This window comes from Martes martes (assembly GCF_963455335.1).
Source record: "Martes martes genome assembly, chromosome: 12".
Taxonomy (NCBI): Eukaryota; Metazoa; Chordata; class Mammalia; order Carnivora; family Mustelidae; genus Martes; species Martes martes.
The window spans coordinates 5,153,307-5,177,171 of record NC_137900.1 but is presented as its reverse complement, the minus strand read 5'-3'; the positions used below and the strand labels follow the sequence as shown (position 1 = coordinate 5,177,171).

The window sequence follows — 23,865 nt, the reverse complement described above, 5'->3', positions numbered from 1 at the left end:
TAAAAAATGGTGCTGGATTACATCTAAGGTCAGTTCTAATGAAGTACTTGATACTTGATAAAGGATTTTGTATTGAGATGGTTGGCTTGTTTTTAACTGGAGGATTTACTCTTCCATTCCATGTTGAGTTTATCAGATGTGGTCAGAATCAACTTCCACTGAATTTGAGATCATTTCCTGCTTGTTTGTATATGATGTGAAGTTGTGGGTAGCACAGAAACATGTGCAGTTGGATTTTGCAAGAATCAAATAGGAAAAGACAAGGATTAATGTGTAGTGGGAGCTGCGGGGCACTTCAGGGGCCTCACTGACCTTCACCACCCAGAGAGGGCACAGTTGTTACCCTTTTATAAGAGAGAAACCAGGATTCAGAGGCAAGCAGCTGATAAGTTGTAAAGCAGGATTTTAAAGCAAAGTCTGTTGAATAAGGGAATCAGGGTGCTACATGGTACCCAATTATTGATAGAAATGTTTATTTTTTCAAAATAGAATATAAATTATTATTCATAAAGGCCTAGAGTGATACTTAATTGGGGGGGATAAAGACTAGAGCAGAAATAATTTAAGCTCTCATTGTTTGCTTAGGAATATTTTATAAGTATGTTACTTATTGTAATTTCTAGCAGCATATAAATAAAGGTAAATATGTTTTTTAAATTATCTTTTAAGGAGCAAAATATGATTGTGACAGGTGGCTTAGCCTGGTGGAATGATTTTATTGTCCTGGCATGTTACAACATAAGTGACCGTCAAGAAGAGGTAAGGCTTGTTTTCTCTCAGAGATAACAGGTTTTTATATTTTAAAGATGTTAAGCACTATCTGGTTTAATATAAATATAGTTTTTGGGAAATGAATATAGCATTTATTTTTTAATTAAGAATTTGGCATTTGGCTTTTTTACCTAAATCAGACCCTCATATCAGGTTACTGCTTTTAAGAAAGTTTTTTTTAAGGGATAATCAGAACTTCTGAGACAACTTTTTCTAAGGATTTTTAGCTGTTAGACATTGTCTGTGAAGTTTGTCAATAATGCAAGTTGTTCAAAGCAAAGACGTTGCTAAGGATGGCTGCCCTTAGAGATTTATCAGTTTGTTGGCTTGTATGTTTATGTTTTCAGAAAGTGCTGGTCTGCTTTCATCAGGTCTGGATATGCAGGTCTTGAGAATGAGTACCTCGTAATAGTACATTCCCAATTTTAGTTGCTTCGTCTTTTGGTTATTTGTAGAATGAGGCTACCTGTGAAATTATAAAATTTATCCCTTTATTGGGAAAGCTCAGATTGGTCTTTAAACTTCTCTTACTTGAAAGGAAGTCAGTAGATAAAAAAACAGCACGTCTAAAGTATTTAGCTGCCTGAGGTGTAGGTGTCTTGTTTTTACAGCTTTCTTTCTTTCTTTGTTCTTCAGCTCAGAGTCTACCTGCGCACATCAAACCTGGACAACGCCTTCGCCCACGTCACCAGAGCACAAGCGGAAACCTTGCTGCTTAGTGTCTTCCGGGACGTGGTGGTGGTGTTTAGAGCAGACTGTTCCATCTGCCTGTACAGCATTGAAAGAAAGTCCGATGGGTAGGTGCACGGTGCGCAGCTGTCGCTTTTTGCTTCTGTATATTGTGCTTCCTCGTCGTTTTTATTTTCTCAAAAGTTATCCTGTTTAGTTTCCTTTGTTTTAGAAGTGAAAAAAGTAATTTTTGTGTTCAGTGATGTTCACGCAGTTATCTTTAGCTACCTAAATAAATAGTTTGCACCAACCTCTTCAGCTGCTCTACTGCACTTGTTCGGGGGGTGGGGGGGACATCTGGTTTGGGATGGGGGTAACTTAGGTACTAATTTTTTTCACAGCCTTGAAAACAAGTGGTTACTAACTATCCTAATGTTCTGGACACTTGGGGAAATTTGAAGGTGTTCACTGGCCTGAGGCTTTGGGAAGTGTGTCCTTAGCAGACTCTCTTGATTGCCACCGAGCGAGATGGCTGCAGTCTGCCGCGGGAAGGGCTGGCAGCCCCTGGTGCTGCTGTGTGCTGCCTGCATTCTTCTGGGTGGCGGGTCGGCTTGTAGCATTTAGACCACACCTCTTGAGTTTTATTTTGCTCTTGTGTGTGGGGGGGGGGTGGGTGGGTGTGTGTGTGTGTGTGTGTGTGTGTGTGTGTGTGTGTGTGTAAATAGCCCTGAAGTGTGTATTTGCTGAAATAGCTTAGTGATTAAGGAATACTGTAAAGTTAGAAATTAAGACATTTTACTAGCCTCTCATGGAGGCCGTGTCCTTTCTCAACCAATTTAACTATTCCTGTTTTTTCCTTCCTAGTTTCCTTTCTTAGTTTTCCTAGGTTTTTGTCTTCCCTTCTACATTGTATTCCCTTTCTTTCTCCCTTATTTCCATTTGTATTCTCTGGATATCTCAAATTCACCAGTCTGCTGCTGGAAGGATACTTGAAGGGGAGGGAATAATGGGTAGAAGGCATCTGGATCCTGCAAACGCATGAAATTTATACTGTTAGTGGAAAAAGAAAAACAAAACAAAACAAAAACTTGCTGGCATTGAAGTTGAGGTGCGTGGGTATCTTTCTCTCTTTGTTTTTTTGCAGTCCGAATACTACTGCCGGTATTCAAGTTCTTCAGGAAGTGTCCATGTCACGCTACATTCCTCACCCTTTCCTGGTAGTTTCAGTCACTCTCACTTCCGTGAGCACAGAGAATGGAATCACCCTGAAGATGCCACAGCAGGTACTGTACCATTATCGGGGCTCTGGAGAGCTTCATCTCAGTTTTTAGCATTTTACGTTGCTACGGGAACTTTGTTCAGCAAATATAAAGTGTCTAAAATGTGCTTTGCATGAAGATGCTGGGCTACAGTGGCAAACTAAACAAACTTGGTTTCTGCTCAGACAATAAAGAAAGAATTACATGTATAAATAATTAAAATTGGGATATGTGTGCCAGAAAGCCATATAGAGTGTAGAACGAACACCTGGCAACAGTCAGAAATTTCTGTACCATTTAAGTGGCAGCCCGAAGACAGGTGGCCACCTGTGTAAAGAGCGGGAATCTCAGATCAGTGGGAACAGTAGTGCAGAAGCCTGTCAGTAAGAGAGAAAAATGACACATTCAGGGAACTGGAAGAACTTCAGGGTGATTGGACTTTATCTTAAAGTCTAAAGTGTTTTAAGCTGGGTATTACTAGTAATGTCTAGTCTAACTATAAGGGGGAAAATGAACCAGAGTAGGACAAAATTGGATTTAGGGAAGGTAACTGGGAGGCCACTGTAATGATCTGAATAAAGGGTGTTAGTGACCTAAACTTGGCAGTGAAAGAGAAGGAAAAAAGTGGAATACTAAATATAAAATACAGAGAACTCCATGATTAGTCAACTAAACTATAAGGAAAGAAATTAATGCTGTAGTTTCTGATTAAACCCACGAAGTTGTGGGGGAAAAAAAAAAAAACCCACGAAGTTGTGTAACTTCCTATTCCAAGGCTCCTTCTGTTACACAGATGGTTTCCAAGTTTCGTGTCAGTGTGGAACCTGTTTTCAAAGGATAACTATGTGGATTTATAACTATGTAGATTTATCTACCATTTCTGTCTTCCCGGTCTGTCTTTAATTTCTATTAAGGCACTTCATTCATCTTCAAAATCCAGATCCCATTTCCTCTGCAAAGTATGTTTCATGGTAGCCAGAGAGTCACAGATGATAAGGGAAAGTTCTATTTCACAAAAGAATTGTAGCTAGAAGATGTGGAAGGAAGGTAAGATTACAGAATCACCATTTTGCTGCCCCTAAGGAAATAACTGAGTCAGAAAGTGATCCTGATCGGATAAAGCCATCAGATGAAAGGTTGGTGGGGAACTTCACAGTGAGGGGATCAGGTGGCCAGATCTAAGCCTTATTAATCAATACTGGCGTTAGTACAAGTAGGAGAACCAGGTGTGGCCTGCTTCCTGGGGAGATGCATCCTAAAGTTCACATGAGGAATTACTGCCCAAAACACTGAACCTGAATTAAATCAAGCTTCTAGAGTCAAGTTTCATTCATAGGAAATACAGGGGTAGAGGTTTTGTTTACCACCACAAGGAAGCACAATGTAGAACCTTCTGTAGGACAGCTACAAGTCAGTAATGTGGCGGGGTTGGGGATGGTAAGGGGAGACTCTTCTAAATAATTCTTTAGAGCCATCCCAACCAAATGCAGTGCTCAAGTTCCATTTGTATCCTGATTCAAACTGGCTATAAAAAGACACTATTAAAGCACTTAGAGATACTCAGTATGCACTGAGAGGTGACATTAAGGAATAATTGTAGATTTTGTTAGATGTGGTATTGGTATTGTGATTATACAAGCAAATATCCATGTACTTCAGAGTTGCACAATATAGGGGTAAAAGAGCATGATACTGCCCTTTAAAATACTTTGGTGTAGGAGCACCCGGCTTGCTCAGTTGGTGGGGCAGGTGACTCTTGATCTCAGGGTTGTGAGTTCAATCCCCACCTTGGGTGTAGAGATTATTTAAAAATTAAAATATTTAAAAATATAATAAAATACTTTAGCAAAATAAATGAAAAAAGGGTAGATGGAGCAAATGTGGCAAAATCTTGAATAATTGTGAATTTGTATGATCGGAATATGGGGGTTCACTGTATTATTCTCTATACTTTGACGTTTTCTCTCTCATGTTTGAGGTTTTCATATTAGGGGAAATAAAGGGACTCCTTGTATATCCCAGATACAGTGGGCAGTCGGTGGCTGCTCATTTTAAGCAAGGCTTTCCAGCAGACACATGAAAAATGTGTCTCATCGTCACTCATCATCCGGGAAATGCAAATCAAAACTGCAGTGAGATGTCACCTCACACCTGTCAGAATGGCTAAAATAAAAAACCACAAGAAACAAGCATTGGCAAAAATGTGGAGAAAAAGGAACCCTCATGCAGTGGTGGTGGGAATGCAAGCTGGTGCAGCCACGGGGGAAAACAGGATGGAGGTTCCTCAAAGTTAAAAATAGAGCTACCCTGTGATCCAGTAATCACACTACTGGGTATTTACGCCCCAAAATATAAAAACACTAATTCAGAGGAATACATGCACCCCTATATTTATTGCAACATTACTTACAATTGCCAAATTATGGAAGCAGCCCAGGTGTCTATTGGTAGACGAATGGATAAAGATGTGGTATATATATGTACTATGGAGTATTACTCAGCCATAAAAGGGGCGCCTGGATGTCAGTTAAGCATCTGCCTTTGGCTCAGGTCATGATCCTGGGGTCCTGGGATCCAGTTCCATGTCAGACTTTCTGCTCAGCGGGAGTCGGCCTCTCCTCCTCTGTCTGCCCCTCCCCCCTCTCATGCTCACAAGCACTCTCTCTCTCAAATATAGGATCTTTAAAAATACATAAAAAGAATGAAATCTTGTCATTTGCAATGACATAGAAGAGTCTAGAGAGTATAATGCTAAGTGAAATAAGTCAGAGAAAGACAAATACCATATGATTTTACTCGTATGTGGAATTTAAGAAACAGAACAAATGAGCAAAGGAAAAAGACAAAACAAGAAACAGACTCTTAACTGTAAAGAACAAACTGATGGTTACCAAAAGGGAGGTAGATAGGTGGGTAGGCGGTGGGGATCGAGGAATGCCCTTGTGATGAGTGTTGGTGTTGTATGGAAATGCTGAATCGCTGTATTATACACCACCTGAAACTAATATGACACTGCTTTTTTAACTTTAAAAAGTTAAAAAAAAAAAAAAGAGCACCTTTCACAAAGAGGAGAGATCTAATGTGGTGAAGAGCAGATAAAGAAGTAAGTTTACTGTGAAGAGTGACAATCTGACGTCTTCCTTGCCAGTTTGGATGCCTTTTATTTCTTTTTGTTGTCTGACTGTTGAGCCTAGGACTTCAATAATACTCAATGTAGAAAACCTGAAAAACTCCATTAAAAAATAGCTAGGACTGATACAGGAATTCAGCAATATTCAGGATATGAAATCAGTGTAGAGAAAGCTGTTGAATTTCTATACACCAGTAATGAAGCAGCACAGAGAGAAGTCGGTCCCATTTACTGTAGCCCCCAAACCATGAGATGCCTCAGAATACCTAACTAAAGAGCTAAAAGGTGTGTATGCTGAAAACTATAGAACATTTATGAAAGAAACTGAAGAGGACACAAAGAAATGGAAAAACATTCCATGCTCTTGGATTGGAAGAACAAATATTGTTTAAAAGACATCTGTACTACTCAAGGCAACCTACGCATAAAGTGCGTTTTTCATAGAGCTGGAGTGAATGACTCTAAAAATCGTGTGGAACCAGAAAAAAAGCCCGAATAGCCAAAACAATGTTTAAGATGCAAAGCAAAGCAGGAGACATCATGATTCCGGACTTGAAGCTACCTTACAAAGCTGTGCTCATCAAGACAGTATGGTACAAAAACTTACACACAAATCACTGACACAGAATAGAGAGCCCAGAAATGGACCCTCAGCTCTGGTCAATTAACATTTGACAAAGTGGAAAAGAATGTCCAGTGGAAAAAAGTCTCTTCAACAAATGATTCTGGGAAAATTGGACAGCCACATTCAGAAGAATGAAACTAGACCACTTTCTCACACCATACACAAGAATAAACTCAAAATGGATGAAAGACCTAAATGTGAAACCATCAAAATCCTAGAGGAGAAAAGCAGGCAGCAACCTCTTTGAGCTTGGGTGCAGCAGCTTCATGCTAGACTAGTCTCTGGAGGCAAGGGAAATGAAAGCAAGAATGAGCTATTGGGACCTCATTAAGATAAAAAGCTACTGCACAGAGAAGGAGACAGTCAACAAAACTGAAAGGCAACCTACAGAATGGGAGAATATATTTGCAAATGACATATCAGATAAAGGGTTAGTATCCAAAGCTGGGTGTTCTACACAACTAATGAATCATTGAACACTACATCAAAAACTAATGATGTACTAAACAGTGACTAACTGAACATTATAAAAAAATATCTATAAAGAACTTATCCAACTCAATACCCAAAAAACAAATAATCCAGGTAAGAGGTGGACAGAAGATATGAAGAGACACTTTTCCAAAGACATCCAGATGGCTAACAGACACGTGAAAAGATGCTCAACATCATTCATCATCAGGGAAATACAAATCAAAACCACAGTGAGATACCACCTCACACTTGTCAGAATGGCTGAAATTAACAACACCTGATACAAGAGATGTTGGTGAGGATGTGGAGAAAGGGGAACCCTCTTACACTGCTGGTGGGAATGCAAGCTGGTGCAGAGTGCAGCCACTCTGGAAGACAGTTCAGAGGTTCCTCAAAAAGTTAAAAATAGACATAGCAACTGCACTACTATGACCCAGTAATTGGACTACTAGGTGTTTTGGGTTTTTGTTTTTTTTTTTAAAGATTATCATGGTATTTTATTTTATTTTATTTTTTTCAAGATTTTATTTATTTATTTGACAGAGATCACAAGTAGGCGTAGAGGCAGGCAGAGAGAGAGGAAGGGAAGCAGGCTGCCCGCCGAGCAGAGAGCCCGATGCGGGGCTCAATCCCAGGACCACGGGATCACAACCCGAGTGAAGGCAGAGGCTCTAACCCAGTGAGCCACCCAGGTGCCCCTGGACTACTAGGTTTTTATCCAAAGGATACAAACATACAGATTCAAAGGAGCATACACATCCCGGTGTTTATAGCAGCATTATCAACAATAGCCAAAGTACCGAAAGAGCCCAAATGTCCATCAATTGATAAATGGATAAAGAAGAGGTGGAGTGTGCATACACACCCATACACCCCCTCCACATGCGTGTGTCATGGAGTGTTACTCGGCCATCAGAAAGAATGAAATCTTGCCATTTGTACCAGCATGGATGGAACTAGAGGTTGTTATGCTAAGTAAAATAACTCAGAGAAAGAGAAATATGATTTCACTCATAACGTGGAATTTAAGAAACAAAACAGATGAACACAGGGGAAGGGTAGTGAAAATAAAAACAGGGAGGCAAACCATAGGAGATTCTTAAATACAGAGAACACACTGAGGGGGGCTGGGGTAATCGGGTGATGAGCGTCAAGGAGGACACTTACAGTGAGCACCGGGTGTGATATATAAGTGATGAATCACCAAATTCTACTCCTGAAACCAATACTACACTATGTGTTAACTAGCTTGAATTTAAATTTAAGGGAAAAAAAAGTGAGTTGAAATGTAATAGGAAATAGATTGATTACATCTTGCACGGAGGGAAGACCAAGATTGCTACAGCAAGACAAGTCTTGACTTCATATTAAAAATTTTAAAAACCCTAACAGTGGAAGTTGTTTATCAGTAAGATAGCCTCCCTCATAAGACTGGGCTCCTTGTCTCTGAAACTCATAAGTATAAGAGTCATCTACTAGGGATATTTTTAGAGTAAGAGAAGGTGTGTTTGATTATTTCAAATGTGGCATTTCGGGGATATAGGTAGTCCCTGCTTTAATGTTAAGTTTCTGGAAAGCTCATTAAACTTGCAGGAAAGGGCTGTTGCACTCCCCTGTTCTTCATGCTGTAATAGTGATGGAAAGTGTTGAATGCATGAATACAGCTGAAGGAAAGAGAAGTGGGTTTGTTTGTGTAATAAGATCGTGTCAAATGTAGTGAAATTCACCATTTTCATACTTCCCAGGGGTCAGTACGGACGTGAGTCCTATAGCGGTGACCTACAGTAGCTTCTCAGAAGGTCTTCGCAAAGTGCCGGGGAGTCTCTGTGCCAGTCCGTGGGCTCTCTGGTCTGACTCTTGGTTTGTGTGTTCATTTCTCCTCCGCCCTCTGCCATCCAACTCTTAGAATAGTGCGCACCTTATAATTTCCGTTTTTCCTTCTCCTACCTTGAAGTTTGTGTTGTGGAGAGGTAATCAGATCTTTAGTTTTCGTGTCATTACGTGCAAAATGGGGACCCAAAGACTTCTCTCCAAGTAAAGTTCTTGAGCTTTGTGACAGTTGCTTGAAGATTTTGTTATTTTTATTATTTTTATTTCTCTTTTTTGTAAATTAACGTAAGTTATTACACTGCACCTACCTGGATATGGCCTACCACCAAAATGAATGACAAAACCCAGGCATCTTCTGGACCCTCTCGCCATTTCTTCTCCACGGTCCCAGTAGTGTCTGGCAGGCCGGACTAAGAGTGTTTTGTGTAACTGTTTTTGCAAATAGAATATGTAGGGTAGCTACTGTTTTCCTGACTGAACCCTAAATAATAATGGCAGCTTAAATTCAGCCTGCCAGCTGGCCCTGGCTGGAACGGCGTCCCGTAGCTTCTGAGTTATCACCCTTTCCTTCCTAAAATTTTTTCCTTCTTGCTTTATGTGACACTGTGCTCTCCTGGTGCCCTTGCTCACCTCCTCCCGGCATACTTCGCTTCAGAAAGTTCAGAAAGTTCATCTGACTCCTTACCAGCCTACCAGCCTCACTTAGATTCTGGTGTGTTTGTCCGTACTCCGGTAATCGCTCACATTTTTATTCGCAAGTCTTGAGATTCCTTCAAATTTAATGATCAATGAAATGAAACTGCTCAGTTTCCCCTTCCTTAACTTCTGCTTGTAACTTCTACCCGTGGTAACCTCACCTCCTCTGGCACCCACCTAGCTGCGTCCCCTGAAATCCTGCTAGTTTACTTCTCTTTTCCTGCCTTTCATGCCTAAGGCATCGGTCAGTTGTTTTTTGTTTTGTTTCTGTAAATCCAAATGCTCTTCTTCTTTACAAGTAGAAAAAGACTTCATGTCTGAGACTTGCTTTAGAACAAAGCTCTTCAACTTCCAGCCAGGTGAGAGGGCTTAATGGGCAGTCATGTGTTGGGCTCTCTACTTTAGGATTGGATTGAAAATTTCCATAGCGAAGGGACAGACTGTTTCATTCATTCCTGACGTCAACACCTGTAATGTCTGTCTCTCCTGAGTAAGCCATCCTGAATAACCCAGAATTTTTAATAACTCCCTTATTCAAGAATTGTAAGTAGTAGCTTATTTCCTGTCTTTTGTTTGTCTTTTAACCTGGCTTTCCAAGCCTTCCTTGGAAGTCCCATTATCACCCAGCATTTTTCTCATGATATTCCTAATCTAGTCAGGTTTTTCTCACTTTCCCAAAAGAGACGTTCCATCTCAGTGTCATTCACAGCGGTGGTGTTCGGCTGAAGAGCCGACCCTTTTTCTTCCTCCTGTGTGTCGTCCTCGTCCTTCAAGACCTGCCTCACCCTGTAAGCCTTCTCTAGCTATGTCAGGTCGGTCACTGAAGTGATCTCATTACTGCGAACTTCTGAAGCTCTCGTAGTTAACGTCAGGAAAATTCAGTTCTGCCCTCATTCAGGTTCACTTGCGTTATTCATTAGTTGCATTGTGGTAAAGCTTGTTACACGCGAGCCAGAAAGCAGCTTGTAGTCCACCTCACCCCACTTTATGGCCGTACACACCTGTACACGGTGCACACTCAGGAGACTGTGGTGGTGGTGGTTTCACCTGTAAACCATACAGAGTTGGGGGGAGATGCTGAAAACATCTACGTTAGCTGGAGTCCAATTTTTCTTTCAGGCTCGTGATGCAGAGAGCATCATGCTGAATCTCGCAGGACAGCTCATCATGATGCAGAGGGACAGATCAGGCCCCCAGATCCGGGAGAAGGACAGTAACCCCAACCAGAGGAAACTCGTGAGTAAAATGCAAGTCCTGGAGAGCATCAGAGATGAGGGGATGAAAGAACTTCAGAGGGGAGTATCGTCTTGTGACTTGGAAACTGGGAAAGTATATATTAGTCTTTAAGCCTCCAGGTTTAAGACTGTTTGTGAAGGGTGAATAAGAACATCCCGGAACAGGGACGCCTGGGTGGCTCAGTTGGTTAAGCAGCTGCCTTCGGCTCAGGTCATGATCCCAGCATCCTGGGATCGAGTCCCACATCGGGCTCCTTGCTCGGCAGGGAGCCTGCTTCTCCCTCTGCCTCTGCCTGCCACTCTGTCTACTTGTGCTCACTCTCGCTCCTCTCTCTCTCTGACAAATAAATAAAAATAAAAGAACATCCCGGAACAATAAGAAGATGTTCCGTACCCCAGGTGTTACTGCTTAGGCATTCTTGTTTGCTAATTCTAATTGGAAAGTGGGGTAAATTGGTGAAGTCTGTGGGGCTTCTTTGGTTCTGTTTTGTCTTGTTTTTAGATTTAAATACACATACTTTGAAAGGCAGGGTACTGTTCTGGATTCTGTTTCCAGATGGAGTCCCCTAATTTTCCCAAAAGAAGTTGTGCTATCATCTTGAAAGACTTAAGAAATTAATGCCAAGGAACTTGAGAGTGTACAAATTTAATAGGAAAAAAAATGGATTCTTGTCTCTGCTTCTCCAGCTGCCATTCTGCCCTCCTGTCGTCCTCGCCCAGTCTGTGGAGAATGTCTGGACCACGTGTCGCGCAAACAAACAGAAGCGTCACCTCCTGGAGGCCCTCTGGCTGAGCTGCGGAGGCGCCGGGATGAAAGTGTGGCTCCCGCTCTTCCCCAGGGATCACCGCAAGCCCCATTCCTTCTTGTCCCAGCGGATCATGCTGCCTTTTCACATCAATATCTACCCCCTGGCTGTTCTGTTTGAAGACGCATTAGTCCTCGGTGCTGTCAACGACACTTTGCTCTATGATTCCTTGTACACTCGGAGCAGTGCTAGGGAGCAGCTGGAGGTGCTCTTCCCGTACTGTGTTGTGGAGAGAACCTCGCAGATCTACCTCCACCACATTCTGCGGCAGCTGCTGGTCAGGAACCTCGGGGAGCAGGCCTTGCTCTTGGCCCAGTCGTGCGCCGCTTTACCTTACTTCCCTCATGTGCTGGAGCTCATGCTCCACGAAGTGCTGGAAGAAGAAGCTACCTCACGGGAACCCATTCCCGACCCTCTGCTTCCCACTGTGGCCAAGTTCATCACCGAGTTCCCCCTCTTCCTGCAGACCGTCGTTCATTGTGCCAGGAAGACTGAATACGCCCTGTGGAATTACCTTTTCGCAGCCGTCGGCAACCCCAAGGACTTGTTTGAGGAATGCTTGATGGCTCAGGATTTGGACACAGCTGCCTCTTACCTTATTATCTTACAGGTAACAGTTCTTTTCTTATAAAGTACAAGAACGAAGGAGCCAAAATGAGAGGAGGAAAGGTCCTGTGTTGACACCGATGGTGTTCCAAGGATTCGTGCAGTCTGCAGTCTGCTTTCCTGTTCTGTGCAGTGTAACAACATAGAATAACATGCACATATTACACAGGAAATAGAATCATGAAGAATTATTTTGAATATTAGTGAGTTTGAGCTAATGTTAGCTAATTTGAACTATTTGAGCCTCTCACAGTAACAGGTTTGTTTCCTTCTAGTGAGGAATCACCAAGGGGACTCTGGTTAAAGCCTGGGTCCTCCTAGCAGAGCGCCTTATGTTAGCTCCTCGCAGCAAGCTGAGGAGACACAGGCGTCACAGTAATGACCCTCGTAGTGCGCGGTTCTCGTCAAAATAATGGGTTCTCTGAGACTCCTAAAAACTTGTGTCATTATATATATTTGACAGAAGGGCTTGTAGTTGTTGTTGTTCTCAGTCTGATACAGATTTGACAGGTACACTTAGCGGTGCTTTCAAAGTACCACAAAGTTGTTTTCATTGATGTAAGAAGCTGACCATTAACTTGGTTTAAACTCTGCCTGAAGCACATTTCTCGTCCGCTTACTTGCTTCATGACAACTGATTGAAGCCAGAGGAAGTAGTCCAGCAGAGATGGGATGGCCCTTAAAGTCTCTGATTCCCTGGATCATCTCAAAAAAAAAGAATGATAAAAATAGAAACAAAATAAATGCAGCTGTGTTTTTTCTTGGACTTGGACTTCTAGTGATCTGCCAAGCAATGGGATTGGCCACTTTCTCTGCAGCAGAATCGCAGCCTTGCTGTGGATTGTCAGATAATTACAGTTAAACTTGCCTGTGAGTTGCCTTTCCCTGAGGGCAGAGGCAGGCTGTGTCGTCAAGTTTGCGAAAGAATTCTTAAGGACGCTCTTTGTGTAGCATTCCTACCGACTGCTGGCCAGAGCTGAGAGTGCTTTTGTCACAGCCTCAAAAACTATCACAAGAGGGAGACCTGGGCTTCTGGGAGTCAGGCAAATCAGGTAGATTTGTTTCTTGCTGATTTTTGTTGGTCTTCAGCAAGTTACTGAACTCCATTTCCTCATCGCTAAAACAGGAATGACATAACCACTTTGCAGGGTCACCAGGAGCCAGGGAAGACAGAATATGGGTCAGGTTTATGTAAGGTATTTGACTTTTTTCGAAAGTTTAGAAAATCTTTATTTATGGTACACCAGCAGAGTGTTCACCTCGCTTTTCCTTGCATGATACTTTCTGTTGATCCTTTTATTCTTTCTGTTAAACATTCCCCTATAGAGATAGAGGTCATTCCTTCCCTGGTATAGAAATCGTAGAGATAAAGAATTGCTCATACTTCCCAAATCATTTGCCGTGTAAAAGGAATGCTTGTCTTTGGTTGTTTTTGTAGAATATGGAAGTCCCAGCGGTAAGTAGGCAGCATGCCACCCTTCTGTTCAACACAGCCCTGGAGCAAGGCAAATGGGACCTGTGTCGACACATGATACGATTTCTCAAAGCCATTGGCTCTGGAGAATCTGAGACCCCTCCATCCACACCTACTGCTCAGGTTGGTTGCGAAGTTGCACAGCCTCTCTAGGCCAGACCCCTACACAGCGTCTTTCTCTAACGGTACTGCGCATCGTGTGTAATCTTAGGAGCCCAGCTCGAGTGGCGGATTTGAGTTCTTCAGGAATCGAAGCATCAGTTTATCCCAGTCCGCTGAAAATGTTCCTGCTAGTAAATTCAGCTTACAGAAAACACTGAGTATGCCATCTGGTCCTTCTGGAAAAAGGTAAAAGAATAACGAGCCATTACTGCTTTGAGGGCATTCTGTGACACACACTGCATTTCAGGCCATTTGTAAACTTGGATCTTAGGAAAACAACCATTTGATCAAATACAGTTCCTTTCTCCATTTCTAAAAGGCTTGAAGATCACACAAATTGCTTCCCTCCTTCTGTCCTCCAGAGTTCACTTTGTTATTCTTTGGACGGTTTCTGTCCCTTGTCCTAGCGTAGGTCTTGTGTACCCATTTTTTTTTTTTTAAGATTTTATTTATTTATTTGATAGAGACACAGCAAGAGTGGGAACACAAGCAGGGGGGGTGGGGGAGGGAGAAGCAGACTCCCCACTGAGCAGAGAGCCCGATGCAGGGCTCGATCCCAGGACCCTAAGATCATGACCTGAGCCAAAGGCAGAGGCTTAACCCACTGAGCCACCCAGATGCCTCTTGTGTACCCATTCTGATGGAAGCTCACTTCAAATTACCCTGCTAATAGAGGACCAGAATAAAAAGGAAAGGTAATTCTGCACATAATCCAAAAGCCTTCTTATAGCCATAGTTTTACCTTTCTTTCCAACCGTAACTCATGGCAAAAGTCCCCATGTGCTTGACTCTCCTGTGACTCTTTTGACTAGAGAAGTCGTTAAACAGTGGGAGAGCCAAGAGGAAGTGTATCGTGAAGACAGAAAGCTCCGTCGCCCGTAGATGGGTTATTGCCTCCTGAGAGGTTACCGTGAACTCATACTGAACATTATAAAATAGAATTTCCTCTCGTTTGTGAGGTCCTTTGTCCTTCCTGTGTTGTTACGTGTTCTAAGCTCTTATCTTTTCTCTCCCTTAATCCCTTCTTTTATATTCTGTTTTCATTGTTACTACAATGCCTGACACATAATGAGACTTACTGATCATTTTCTTTTAGGACATTTTACTACTTTCTCATCAGGGTCATTAATACCACCCTTACTGCCACCATCTACACACACAGCTGGGCTGTCTACGAGTAAAACGCAGCCACGGCTCACTACAAACAGTAGCTTCTCGGCTGTGCCTTCGCAGCGCGTGATTGCTGGCTGATGCGCAGCAAGTGTTCAGTACGAGCCAGGCCCTGCCGGGAGCATGCACAGGAGCATGGCTTCTCATCCTTATGACTTACAAGGGTCGGCACCATTGTTCACATTGTGTGGGTGAAGCAGCAGAGGCCCAGAAAGTAAGCTTGGTTATGTTCACCCAAGTATTGAGTTGACAGAGCCAGCGTCTGAATCCACGCAGTCGTCCAGGACTGCCTCTCACGGAAGGCACCGCGTGGCCCAGTTACCAAACCAGTCAGCCCGTATCAGTCCAGATGAGTAAGGGGTGACAGACTACGTGTCGTCACGTAGTAAGTTTTTAAGCACCGGTCGTGTGTCTATGCGCCTGCCCATCTCCCACTCCCGTGCGCGGACTTCATTCTGCCGCGTGTCTCTTCTCAGTTTCTTTGATCTGATCTCCTCACCTCTTTCCATTGGGCTCTTCAGGTACAGCATTATTAGCTCCCTTTCCTTCCTTCAGCCCGTCACCACCCTCCTCCTCGTTTGGCTTTGCCCATCTCCTCTTTTTCCTTCTTCCATATTTCCATTCTAGAAGGGTCTTTTGAGAGCCTGCCGTGCTCCGGGTGGTGTTCAGCAGCCGTGGGATCCACGGAGGAAAGCCCTGGTGGTTTGTCTCCATTCGGTCCGAGCTCGATGTGGGACGGCTTCCCTCATCCTCAGCGTCCGCAGCGCTGCTGCGCACAACCACGCGACGTCGTCCGGGAGCGCTGGCTCTGCAGCTTTCTTGTGTCCCGCTTACAGGTGGAGCAGGGACAGTGACTGCGCCGAGAACATGTATATTGACATGATGCTCTGGAGACACGCTCGGCGTCTCTTGGAAGAAGTTCGGCTGAAGGACCTCGGCTGCTTTGCAGCCCAGCTGGGCTTCGAACTCATTAGTTGGCTGTGCAAGGAGCGCACTCGGGCCGCACGGGTGGACAACTTCGTGCTGGCCCTGAAGAGGCTTCACAAAGATTTCCTGTGGCCGCTTCCCATCATCCCAGCCTCTTCTCTCAGTTCTCCTTTCAAGAACGGAAAATACCGAACAGGTAACGTAGGCTCGTGTCACTCGGCCGCAGGTTATCAACGGGGTGGAAGTTGGCTGACGGGGGGAACCGCCGCGCTTCCCTTCTGTGGCCACCTGGAGGGCGGTTAGTCCGAGCCTCCGGCGGAGCTAAGGTAGGACTTACTGACAGACGTTACAGAGACGTGGTAGAAGTGCATCTTTGAGAGTTCGGGCCGCCTTCTAATCTAGGAGAAGACAAAGTGAGACTGGGCGAAAGGAAGATTAAAAGATATAGATTTTTAGTTGAGGTCTTCCGAAGAAGACTGTCGTAACGACTATTACTCATGAAAACTCAAACAGAAAGCTTTTCCTGTGGCATTTCGAAACTGCGTCTCATCCTAAGAACCAAGGAAAAGCACTTACAAGACAAACAGACTAAAGTCTGTCTAGTGCCGATGAGACATGCTGACGTAGGTTGACTGTCAGACGGCGCCGCGTGGTCCCCCTTCCCCGGTCCGCGGGTGGACGATGCGGGGTAATTGGTGTTTGAGAGCGGCAGGGAAAGAAGCTGAAAATTCCCGAGGTGGGAACGGTGGTGCGTGCAGCTTCTGAATTCCCGCTTTCTTGTTTTGGGGCCTGCTTTGCCGTAGGAGAGCAGCTGTTAAAGTCCCAGTCAGCGGACCCTTTTTTAAGCCTTGAGATAGACACGGGTGTCTCTCACGTACAACGAAGTCAGAGCTGGCTTGGCAACATCGGCCCCGCCCCTCATGAGATCGACCCGGCCTCGTCCCATGGACCACAGATGCAAGACGCCTTCTTGTCACCTTTATCTAATAAAGGTAAATGTCATTTTAAATCCTCGCTTCTCCTTAGTTCCCTTGGAAGGTTTCTGTGCTCTAGCCCTTCAGAACCAGAGCATCACTCTTTCCAGGTATGTCCTTGAAATTAGTCATTAGAATCTGCTAGAGAGGAGGATAGTTTCTCGAACAAGGCCATGCTGGCCTGAACTATACTTTGCCATATTTATTTTAGATGAACGAAATAGGTACACTCTCATTACAGACCAGCACTAACAGATGAAACCGTGTGCTTGATTTTAATGATACAGAAACACTAACTTTGAACTTCAAGTAAGTAAAATGTTCTGTCTGTGTAAAGAACACCATTCTTCTCATAAGTAGACATGCATCATAAAACATTTTACTTCACTGTCTTCTGTTTTTTATTTTACTGATAAAAATTTGTAGAAGTTTTCTTTTTCTCTTGCAAGTTCCTGTGTAATATCCTTCATTTTGCCTCTTAATCTTCAAAGCCGAATTTTCTCTCCGGCCCTTTACCAAAGAGCGAGGCCAGCCTCTGCGCCTACAGGGTTAGCGGAGTTCCAGACTGAAGCAGCGTCAGGGTGATGCGCGTTGCCGAGGCTCGTCCAGTCACGGGGCTCTCAAGCGTCAGGCCGGCTGCAGTTTTCTCTGGGGCCAGGCACTCGCTTGCTGTCTTCACCATTTCTTGAGCTTTTGCTACATGGAGAAGCTTACAGCTTTCGTCACTCTTGTTCAAATTATAGAAGATACACATAATATGTGCCACTTAAACCATTTTTAAGTACGTGGTTCAGTCGGGTCGAGTGCACTCATGTTGCTGTGCAGCCGGCCTCCAGGACTTTGTCTTGCCAAGCTCAGATTCTGTACCCGGTACAGAACAGTTCCCTTTTCTCCCTCCCTGGCACTGGCGGCCGCCACTCTGCTTTCTGTCTCTGTGAACTCGACTAGAGACCTCACGTAAGTGGAATCATACAGTCTGTGTCTTCCTGTGACTCGGGCTTCTTTCACTTAGCATCGCGTTCTCGAAGTTCATGCCTGTTGCCGCGTGTGGGGGAACTTCCTTCCTTCCGAAAGCTGCACAGCACACCGTTGTGTGTGGACACCGTGCTTCTGTGTATCCATCCGTCTACCCGTCGGTGAACACTTGGCTGCTTCCCCCTTTTGGTTATTGTGAATAATGCTGCAATGAACGTAGGAATTCAGGTCGTTTCTCAGGATGCTGCTTCCAATTCTTTTGAGTATATATATCCAGAAGCGGAAATGCCAGATTATTCTTTAATTTTTTGAGGAACTGTCAACCTACCAACATTGACAGAGATTCCAGTTTCTTGACATTCTTGCCAATACTTTATTTGCTGGGGATTTGGGGGGGGGGTTGTTTGGGGGTTTTTTGTAGTAGCAATCCTAAGAGATGTGAAGTAATACCATTGCTTGCTTTGTTTTAATAGAAAACTCTTTGAAGTGATGATTTCAAATATATTTTAAAATTAGAGATAATAGTATCATGGAAGCCTTCCCCCCACCCCCATATATCGGTTACCCAGCTTCAGCTGTTACCAACACATGACCACATTTGTTTGATCCCTTCCTGTCTTACTGAACCAAATCCAAGACATATTTTGTGGCTTTTTCAGTATGTACTTTGAAAGGACTCTTTAAAAAGTAATTCCATTACCATCCTTCCAAAATTTAACAATAATTCCTTAATATCAAATATCTAGTAAGTATTCAAATTCCAGTTGTTTCATAATGTAATTTTTTTTAAATTTTTTTTTCTTATGGTTAGGACCAAGATCCAGATAAGGTTCACGTATTGTGGTTAATTCTTTCTTTAAAAAATGACTGTTTCCCTCCCCACCTTTTTTTTTTTTTTTTTTTTTTTTTTTGGATTTATTTTAGAGAGCATAAGCAGGAGAGGGAGAGAGAATCTTAAGCAGGCCCTTGGCTGAGCATGGAAACCAATGCAGGGCTTGATCTCATGGACACGAGTTCACGACCTGAGCCAAAACCAAGTCAGGTGCTTAATCACCTGGGCCACCCAGGTGCCCCCCATCTTTTTTTTTTTTTTTTTTTTAAACCCTTGCAGTTTGGATTTGCTTCCATGATTTTCTCAAAATGTGAATTTTGGTGGTTGCATCTTAATGGTTTACCACTTTCCTCTGTATTTCTTAGAAATTAGTAATTGAATCCAAAGACCTGATCCCGTTATAGCTAGATTTTTTTGGAGGCAAGCAAGACTGCTACGTAGATGGTAGTGCATTTTTCCATCTGAAGGCATGTAATGCCTTCTCTAATGGTTTTTTTCTTAAAAATATCTACTACTGTTACTATAACATGGGAATTTTAGCAGTTGACTTAACATTTGGGTTTCAGAATTTTGAGCAGAAATCAACATGTGAGAAACCACTAATACTTTAACATACTTTCTGCATGAAGCTCATTTGTAAGTTTTGGCACTTTTTCATCAGGTGACGAGTGCAGTATTGGTTCAGCCACAGACTTGACTGAAAGCAGCTCCGTGGTGGACGGAGACTGGACAATGGTGGATGAAAACTTCTCCACACTCAGTCTGACCCAGTCAGAGCTGGAGCACATCTCCATGGAGCTGGCGAGTAAGGGGCCTCACAAATCCCAGGTCCAGCTTCGGTGAGTCCCTCCGTCAGCATCCAGGCAGCAGAGGGCCTGCGCAGGGTCTTTGGGCAAATAGGGTTACGGGGGTTACTTTCCTGCTGACGATTGCCCTTTTCTACATCGTAGTGCCTTCTGAGCTTCGAACTTTCTGTTCTGCTCCTGTAGGTACTTGCTGCACATCTTCATGGAGGCAGGATGTCTGGACTGGTGCATTGTCATAGGCCTGATTCTTAGAGAATCCTCAATAATCAACCAGATTGTGGTTCTCATCCAGTCTTCAGAGGTGGACGGAGAGATGTTACAGAACATAAAGACGGGGCTGCACGCCGTGGACCGATGGGCCTCTACAGACTGGTGAGTGCACGTCTCCTCAGGCTTGTTACCTTGGCTGTCCTCGGGGGAGTCCTGTCCTTTCACAGTAGTGAGGTTTAGTTCTGGTTCGTTTATTTGGAAATTGTTTAGGTTGGGAGAAGTAAAATGCTTTCACACGTTCCTTTCTGAAGTTGTTCTCTTAAATCACCATTCTGTGCCCGGCCAGGTACATAAATGACACAGTACAGATGCTCTGAGAATCGTTAGACTGGAACTTGAGGTCTGTGGTTCTGTGGAATTGCTGGTAATAATAATCTGAAAATACCTGCTTTGAAAAGATAAAAACTTAAGGCATGTGTGAATTGAACAGTCCACAGCACTTACTAGGAAGCCCAAATTAAGAGTTAACGGATAGAAGTGAGGAGCCTCAGATTCTAGCCTCTTGTCACCAGCTCCGTGTGGATTTGGGGTTTCCCGTACTTGGCTCTGGTTTTTTCCTTAGTTGCCAAATGCACTTGGAACTGAGATGTAGGTGCTTCAAGTCTGAAGAAACCCTGCTGGTCCTCAGACTGTGCGGTACGATCCGCACCGTCCTGCAGTAGGAGAAAGAGCGTCAGCCCTTGCTGCTCGAGCTCAGACACGTGAGGCAGCTCTGCCGGCCGCGGCCCCGCGCCGGCCACGGCGCCCGAGAAGCGTTTCCTCCCTACCCCGGGCCCCCCTCTCCTCCCACACCACCCAGCACTCCGACCTCACCGTGTCCGTGTTTAGGAGTTTGTCCAGAACACTCTAGGGAGCACTGTGAATGTGGCGGTAGAGAGCTCATTTCCTTTTCCCTCTGCTTAGTCCCGGATATAAGCCATTTTTAAACATCATTAAGCCGCAAGTGCAGAAGCTCAGCGAGCTCACGGAGGAGCAGGTCCAGCCCGAAGCCTTCCAGCCCGTCACCGCGGGCAAGACCCCCGAACACGCCGGGCCCCGCGCGGAGGAGAGCCGGGGCTCCTCGGGCCACGGAAGCGTCCCCCAGGGCGAGGTCGGAGGCGGCAGCGTGGTCAGCCGGAAGGAGGAGGACGCGACCCGGGCGGAGGAGGAGGAATCTTTTCAGGACGGGACCTACGACTGCTCTGTGTCCTAACGACGGTGGCGGGCCTCACTGCGGGCGCCATTCCTTCGCAGCAGCGTGCAGCTGAGGACACCGTGACCTAGTTGCACGATTGGACCGGGGAGAGAACTCAGAGGTTCTGGTAAGGTAGTATTAAATTTTAACTCTTTCTCCTCTACGACATCTCGGACCCCGTGAAAATGTGATATCAAATCATTTTTCATAAATTTTTTAAGCTGCAGTGGGAAGTAATAAAGAGTATTGTACAGTTGTACAGGAGAATGTTTGGGTTTTATTCTTAAAGAGTGGTAGCTCCTAAACCATAGGGATGGTTTTGCCCAAGATGAGCCTCCTTTTTCAGGACTCGTAGCTTCTTACGTTTCCTGGTCAGCGGGTGCCCAGACTGCTTCTGAGAGAGAAATGCTGAGGCGCTTGCAGGAGCTCATTAGGCACTGAGCTCCCCGTGCGCCCCTCTGGGTGGAGAGCGCTGGACTCCTGCACCGGCCTCCTAGCAGAGGCCTGCCCTGGCCAGCGGTGGCTGTCGTGATGGGGACCTGTCCTTGGCTGTCTTTAGCCTTTAAATCCCAGTCCCGACTCGGTGGAAGCTACAGGCCTGTGAGTCAGCGCACCTGCTTCCCTTAGCGGCTTGGTTCCTGCTGGATCAGTGTGGGCAGAGGCCTGGGGGCTCTTTCGATTATGCTGTTAGATACCACTGAACTATTTTGTATCAGAGAACTGTATCTTTTTGTGAATACTCTTGTGTAAATAGACTCAAAGGGCACTGTCCATATTTTTAGGGCTTATATTATAATTCGTAAGGTTTGATGCTGGATTCTGCACGGCAGTACTTACTCTTGGAAGGAGATGGGGCCTGCTCTTCTTTCCAAACGGGAGCAGTCTTCACAGGAAAAAACAGGTTTATTGGCTTGGTCATACAGTAACGGAAGTGGTCACACTGATCATGAATGAAACAGGTTTTGTGCAAATTAATGTAGTTTCTTATTTATTGCTTTTGTAAATTGAATAAAAATGGACCTTTATGTAAATAGACTGCTGAATCCTGTACTATCACGGCTACTAAAAATCACTCTGTGAAGAATGCATTCTTCATCGTAACTTTTAAAATATTTTATGTATTTCTAGATACGACTTAATGTTAGTTTTCATACATTATGAAAACCTATCTGCATACTCCTTAATGGCTTCAGACTAAACACATACCCACTGTATGTACTTCCAGTTACCTTATATCAGTATTAATTTACATAGCTTGTTTGTACTGTGCAATTTAAACAAAGGAATGCAATGTTATTTTTTACAAAAACAAACTTGTTTATTTTTGTAATAACAATGTATCTTGAGGTGGACCAAATTCATACCACTATGTAAAACAGCCTCTCTTCTCATAGTGCAATTACAGTTTAGAAATAAAACTTGGTCCTCTACCCTTGCTTTTTAAAGTAAATGGCTAGATATAGTTGTCCTAGCCTGGGTTTCCTTGGAAGGGAAACTCAAAACCATTTTGAAATTGCTTAGTTCAAAATTCATCAAACCTTTAAATTATTGAGTTTGGTAATTTACTATCATTTACTTTCTACATTACAAGTGCAATAATTTCACGTACTAGAACAACTGGTTGGGTGGGATATGTGGTGATGGTACCTGGTCCTTCTGGTGCTACTTTATTTAAGCCTTTGTTTTAAACCACCTTTCCCTGAATCTTATAAAAAATGTGTCCCATGTGAGTACATGCAGCCCAGAAAGAAACTAACCTGAAACTTCTCCTGCCCTAGTACATTAGGAGGAGAACGAGCATTATTTTTGTGTTTGGTGTGAATATACAGTCAATAAAATGATTTATCGTTGTAAACAGCTGTGCTCCTTTCCAGTCTCGCATGTGCTGCTGGGTTCATCTCGCCTCACAGCAGGGCACCGACAGGTTAACTGAGCTCCTGTGGCTAACCTCCCGAATGAGTCTTTGTCCCTGAACTTGTTTCCCAAGTAATAGAAATGGGTGGCCCGAAGGAAGAAAAATTGGCTGGTTTACAGAACGTTTCTGTTTGGTAATTTTTTATTTTACTTTTTTAAAATTTGTATTTTTATTTTGCCTTGTTTGGTTCACATATCAACTGTTGAAGCATAATTTTAACCAATGAATTTAAGTATTCAGTATAACTATTTGAAGATTATTTGCCGACACCAAAACAAGGGTCATTTCGGGCAATGAAGTCAACCTTTGCTTGTAATTAAAGTTGCTGCTACTTCTGTAATGTGTATTTTTTTTTTTTAATTTGGTGAAGGGCAATAAAACCATTACATGAACTTTGTTTATTCAACACCTCAGCTTTAACAGCAAAAAGTATGTTTATTAAAAGCCATGGAAATCTTTTCATTATGTAATTCCACCTTTTAGAATTTTCCTTATGAAGTAACTTACACAGATTTAAAATTCGTATGCAGTATTATTTAGAAGAGTCGGCAGCAGCAGCCTATATGCCTGACTGTAGAAGCCTGGAAGAGAAGTCCATCTTGAGGACATGGAAAATGTTCACAATATAATGATTTCCACCAAACAAAATGGTCTAAGTGTAGCGGAGACCGGGCCCTGTCTCTAACAGGTGGGATTCAAAGCGATTGAGTTCCCCAGTTCCCTAAGTCCTAAGTCTTTGTCCCTGTGAATTTCCTTCTTATGGACGTCTCGTGTAAGTGGAATCCTCAGTCAGTGGCTTTTTCTGTGGCTTCTTTAACTTCGCAGGACATTTTCAAGGTTCATCTTTGTACATTAGTAGTCGTTCCTAGCCTAAGTTCCACTTTCTGGCTATACTGGTTTTATTTATCCATTCACCAGTCGAGGGCTGTTTGGGTGGTTACTACTGTTTGACAATCATGAACATTCACGTACAAGTTTCCATGTGGATGGTTTTCAGTTCTCTCTAGAAGGGAGAATGCTTGGTCACGTACCTGGTTAATGTTTTGAAGAAATGCCTAAGCACATTCCCAAGTGCCTGCGCCATG

The 23,865-nt window shown here is 43.7% G+C and overlaps 1 protein-coding gene across 4 annotated transcripts in view; it reads left to right on the top strand.

Moving 5' to 3' along the window:
* The window catches only part of RIC1 (RIC1 homolog, RAB6A GEF complex partner 1), a 148,798-nt gene extending 125,681 nt beyond the window's left edge, over positions 1 to 23,117 (top strand). For 3 of the 4 annotated variants that reach the window (XM_080819567.1, XM_080819568.1, XM_080819566.1), the window contains exons 15-26: positions 670 to 759; positions 1,408 to 1,568; positions 2,585 to 2,723; positions 10,574 to 10,690; positions 11,377 to 12,105; positions 13,540 to 13,698; positions 13,787 to 13,923; positions 15,744 to 16,030; positions 16,638 to 16,826; positions 19,277 to 19,454; positions 19,605 to 19,793; positions 20,595 to 23,117. In XM_080819567.1, coding sequence (XP_080675693.1) covers positions 670 to 759; positions 1,408 to 1,568; positions 2,585 to 2,723; positions 10,574 to 10,690; positions 11,377 to 12,105; positions 13,540 to 13,698; positions 13,787 to 13,923; positions 15,744 to 16,030; positions 16,638 to 16,826; positions 19,277 to 19,454; positions 19,605 to 19,793; positions 20,595 to 20,883 — 2,664 coding nt within the window. In that variant the 3' untranslated portion in view covers positions 20,884 to 23,117. The remainder of the gene's footprint in view (positions 1 to 669; positions 760 to 1,407; positions 1,569 to 2,584; positions 2,724 to 10,573; positions 10,691 to 11,376; positions 12,106 to 13,539; positions 13,699 to 13,786; positions 13,924 to 15,743; positions 16,031 to 16,637; positions 16,827 to 19,276; positions 19,455 to 19,604; positions 19,794 to 20,594) is intronic. The other variant, XR_013967725.1, reaches the window with a different exon arrangement.
* Positions 23,118 to 23,865: the final 748 nt, after the last annotated feature.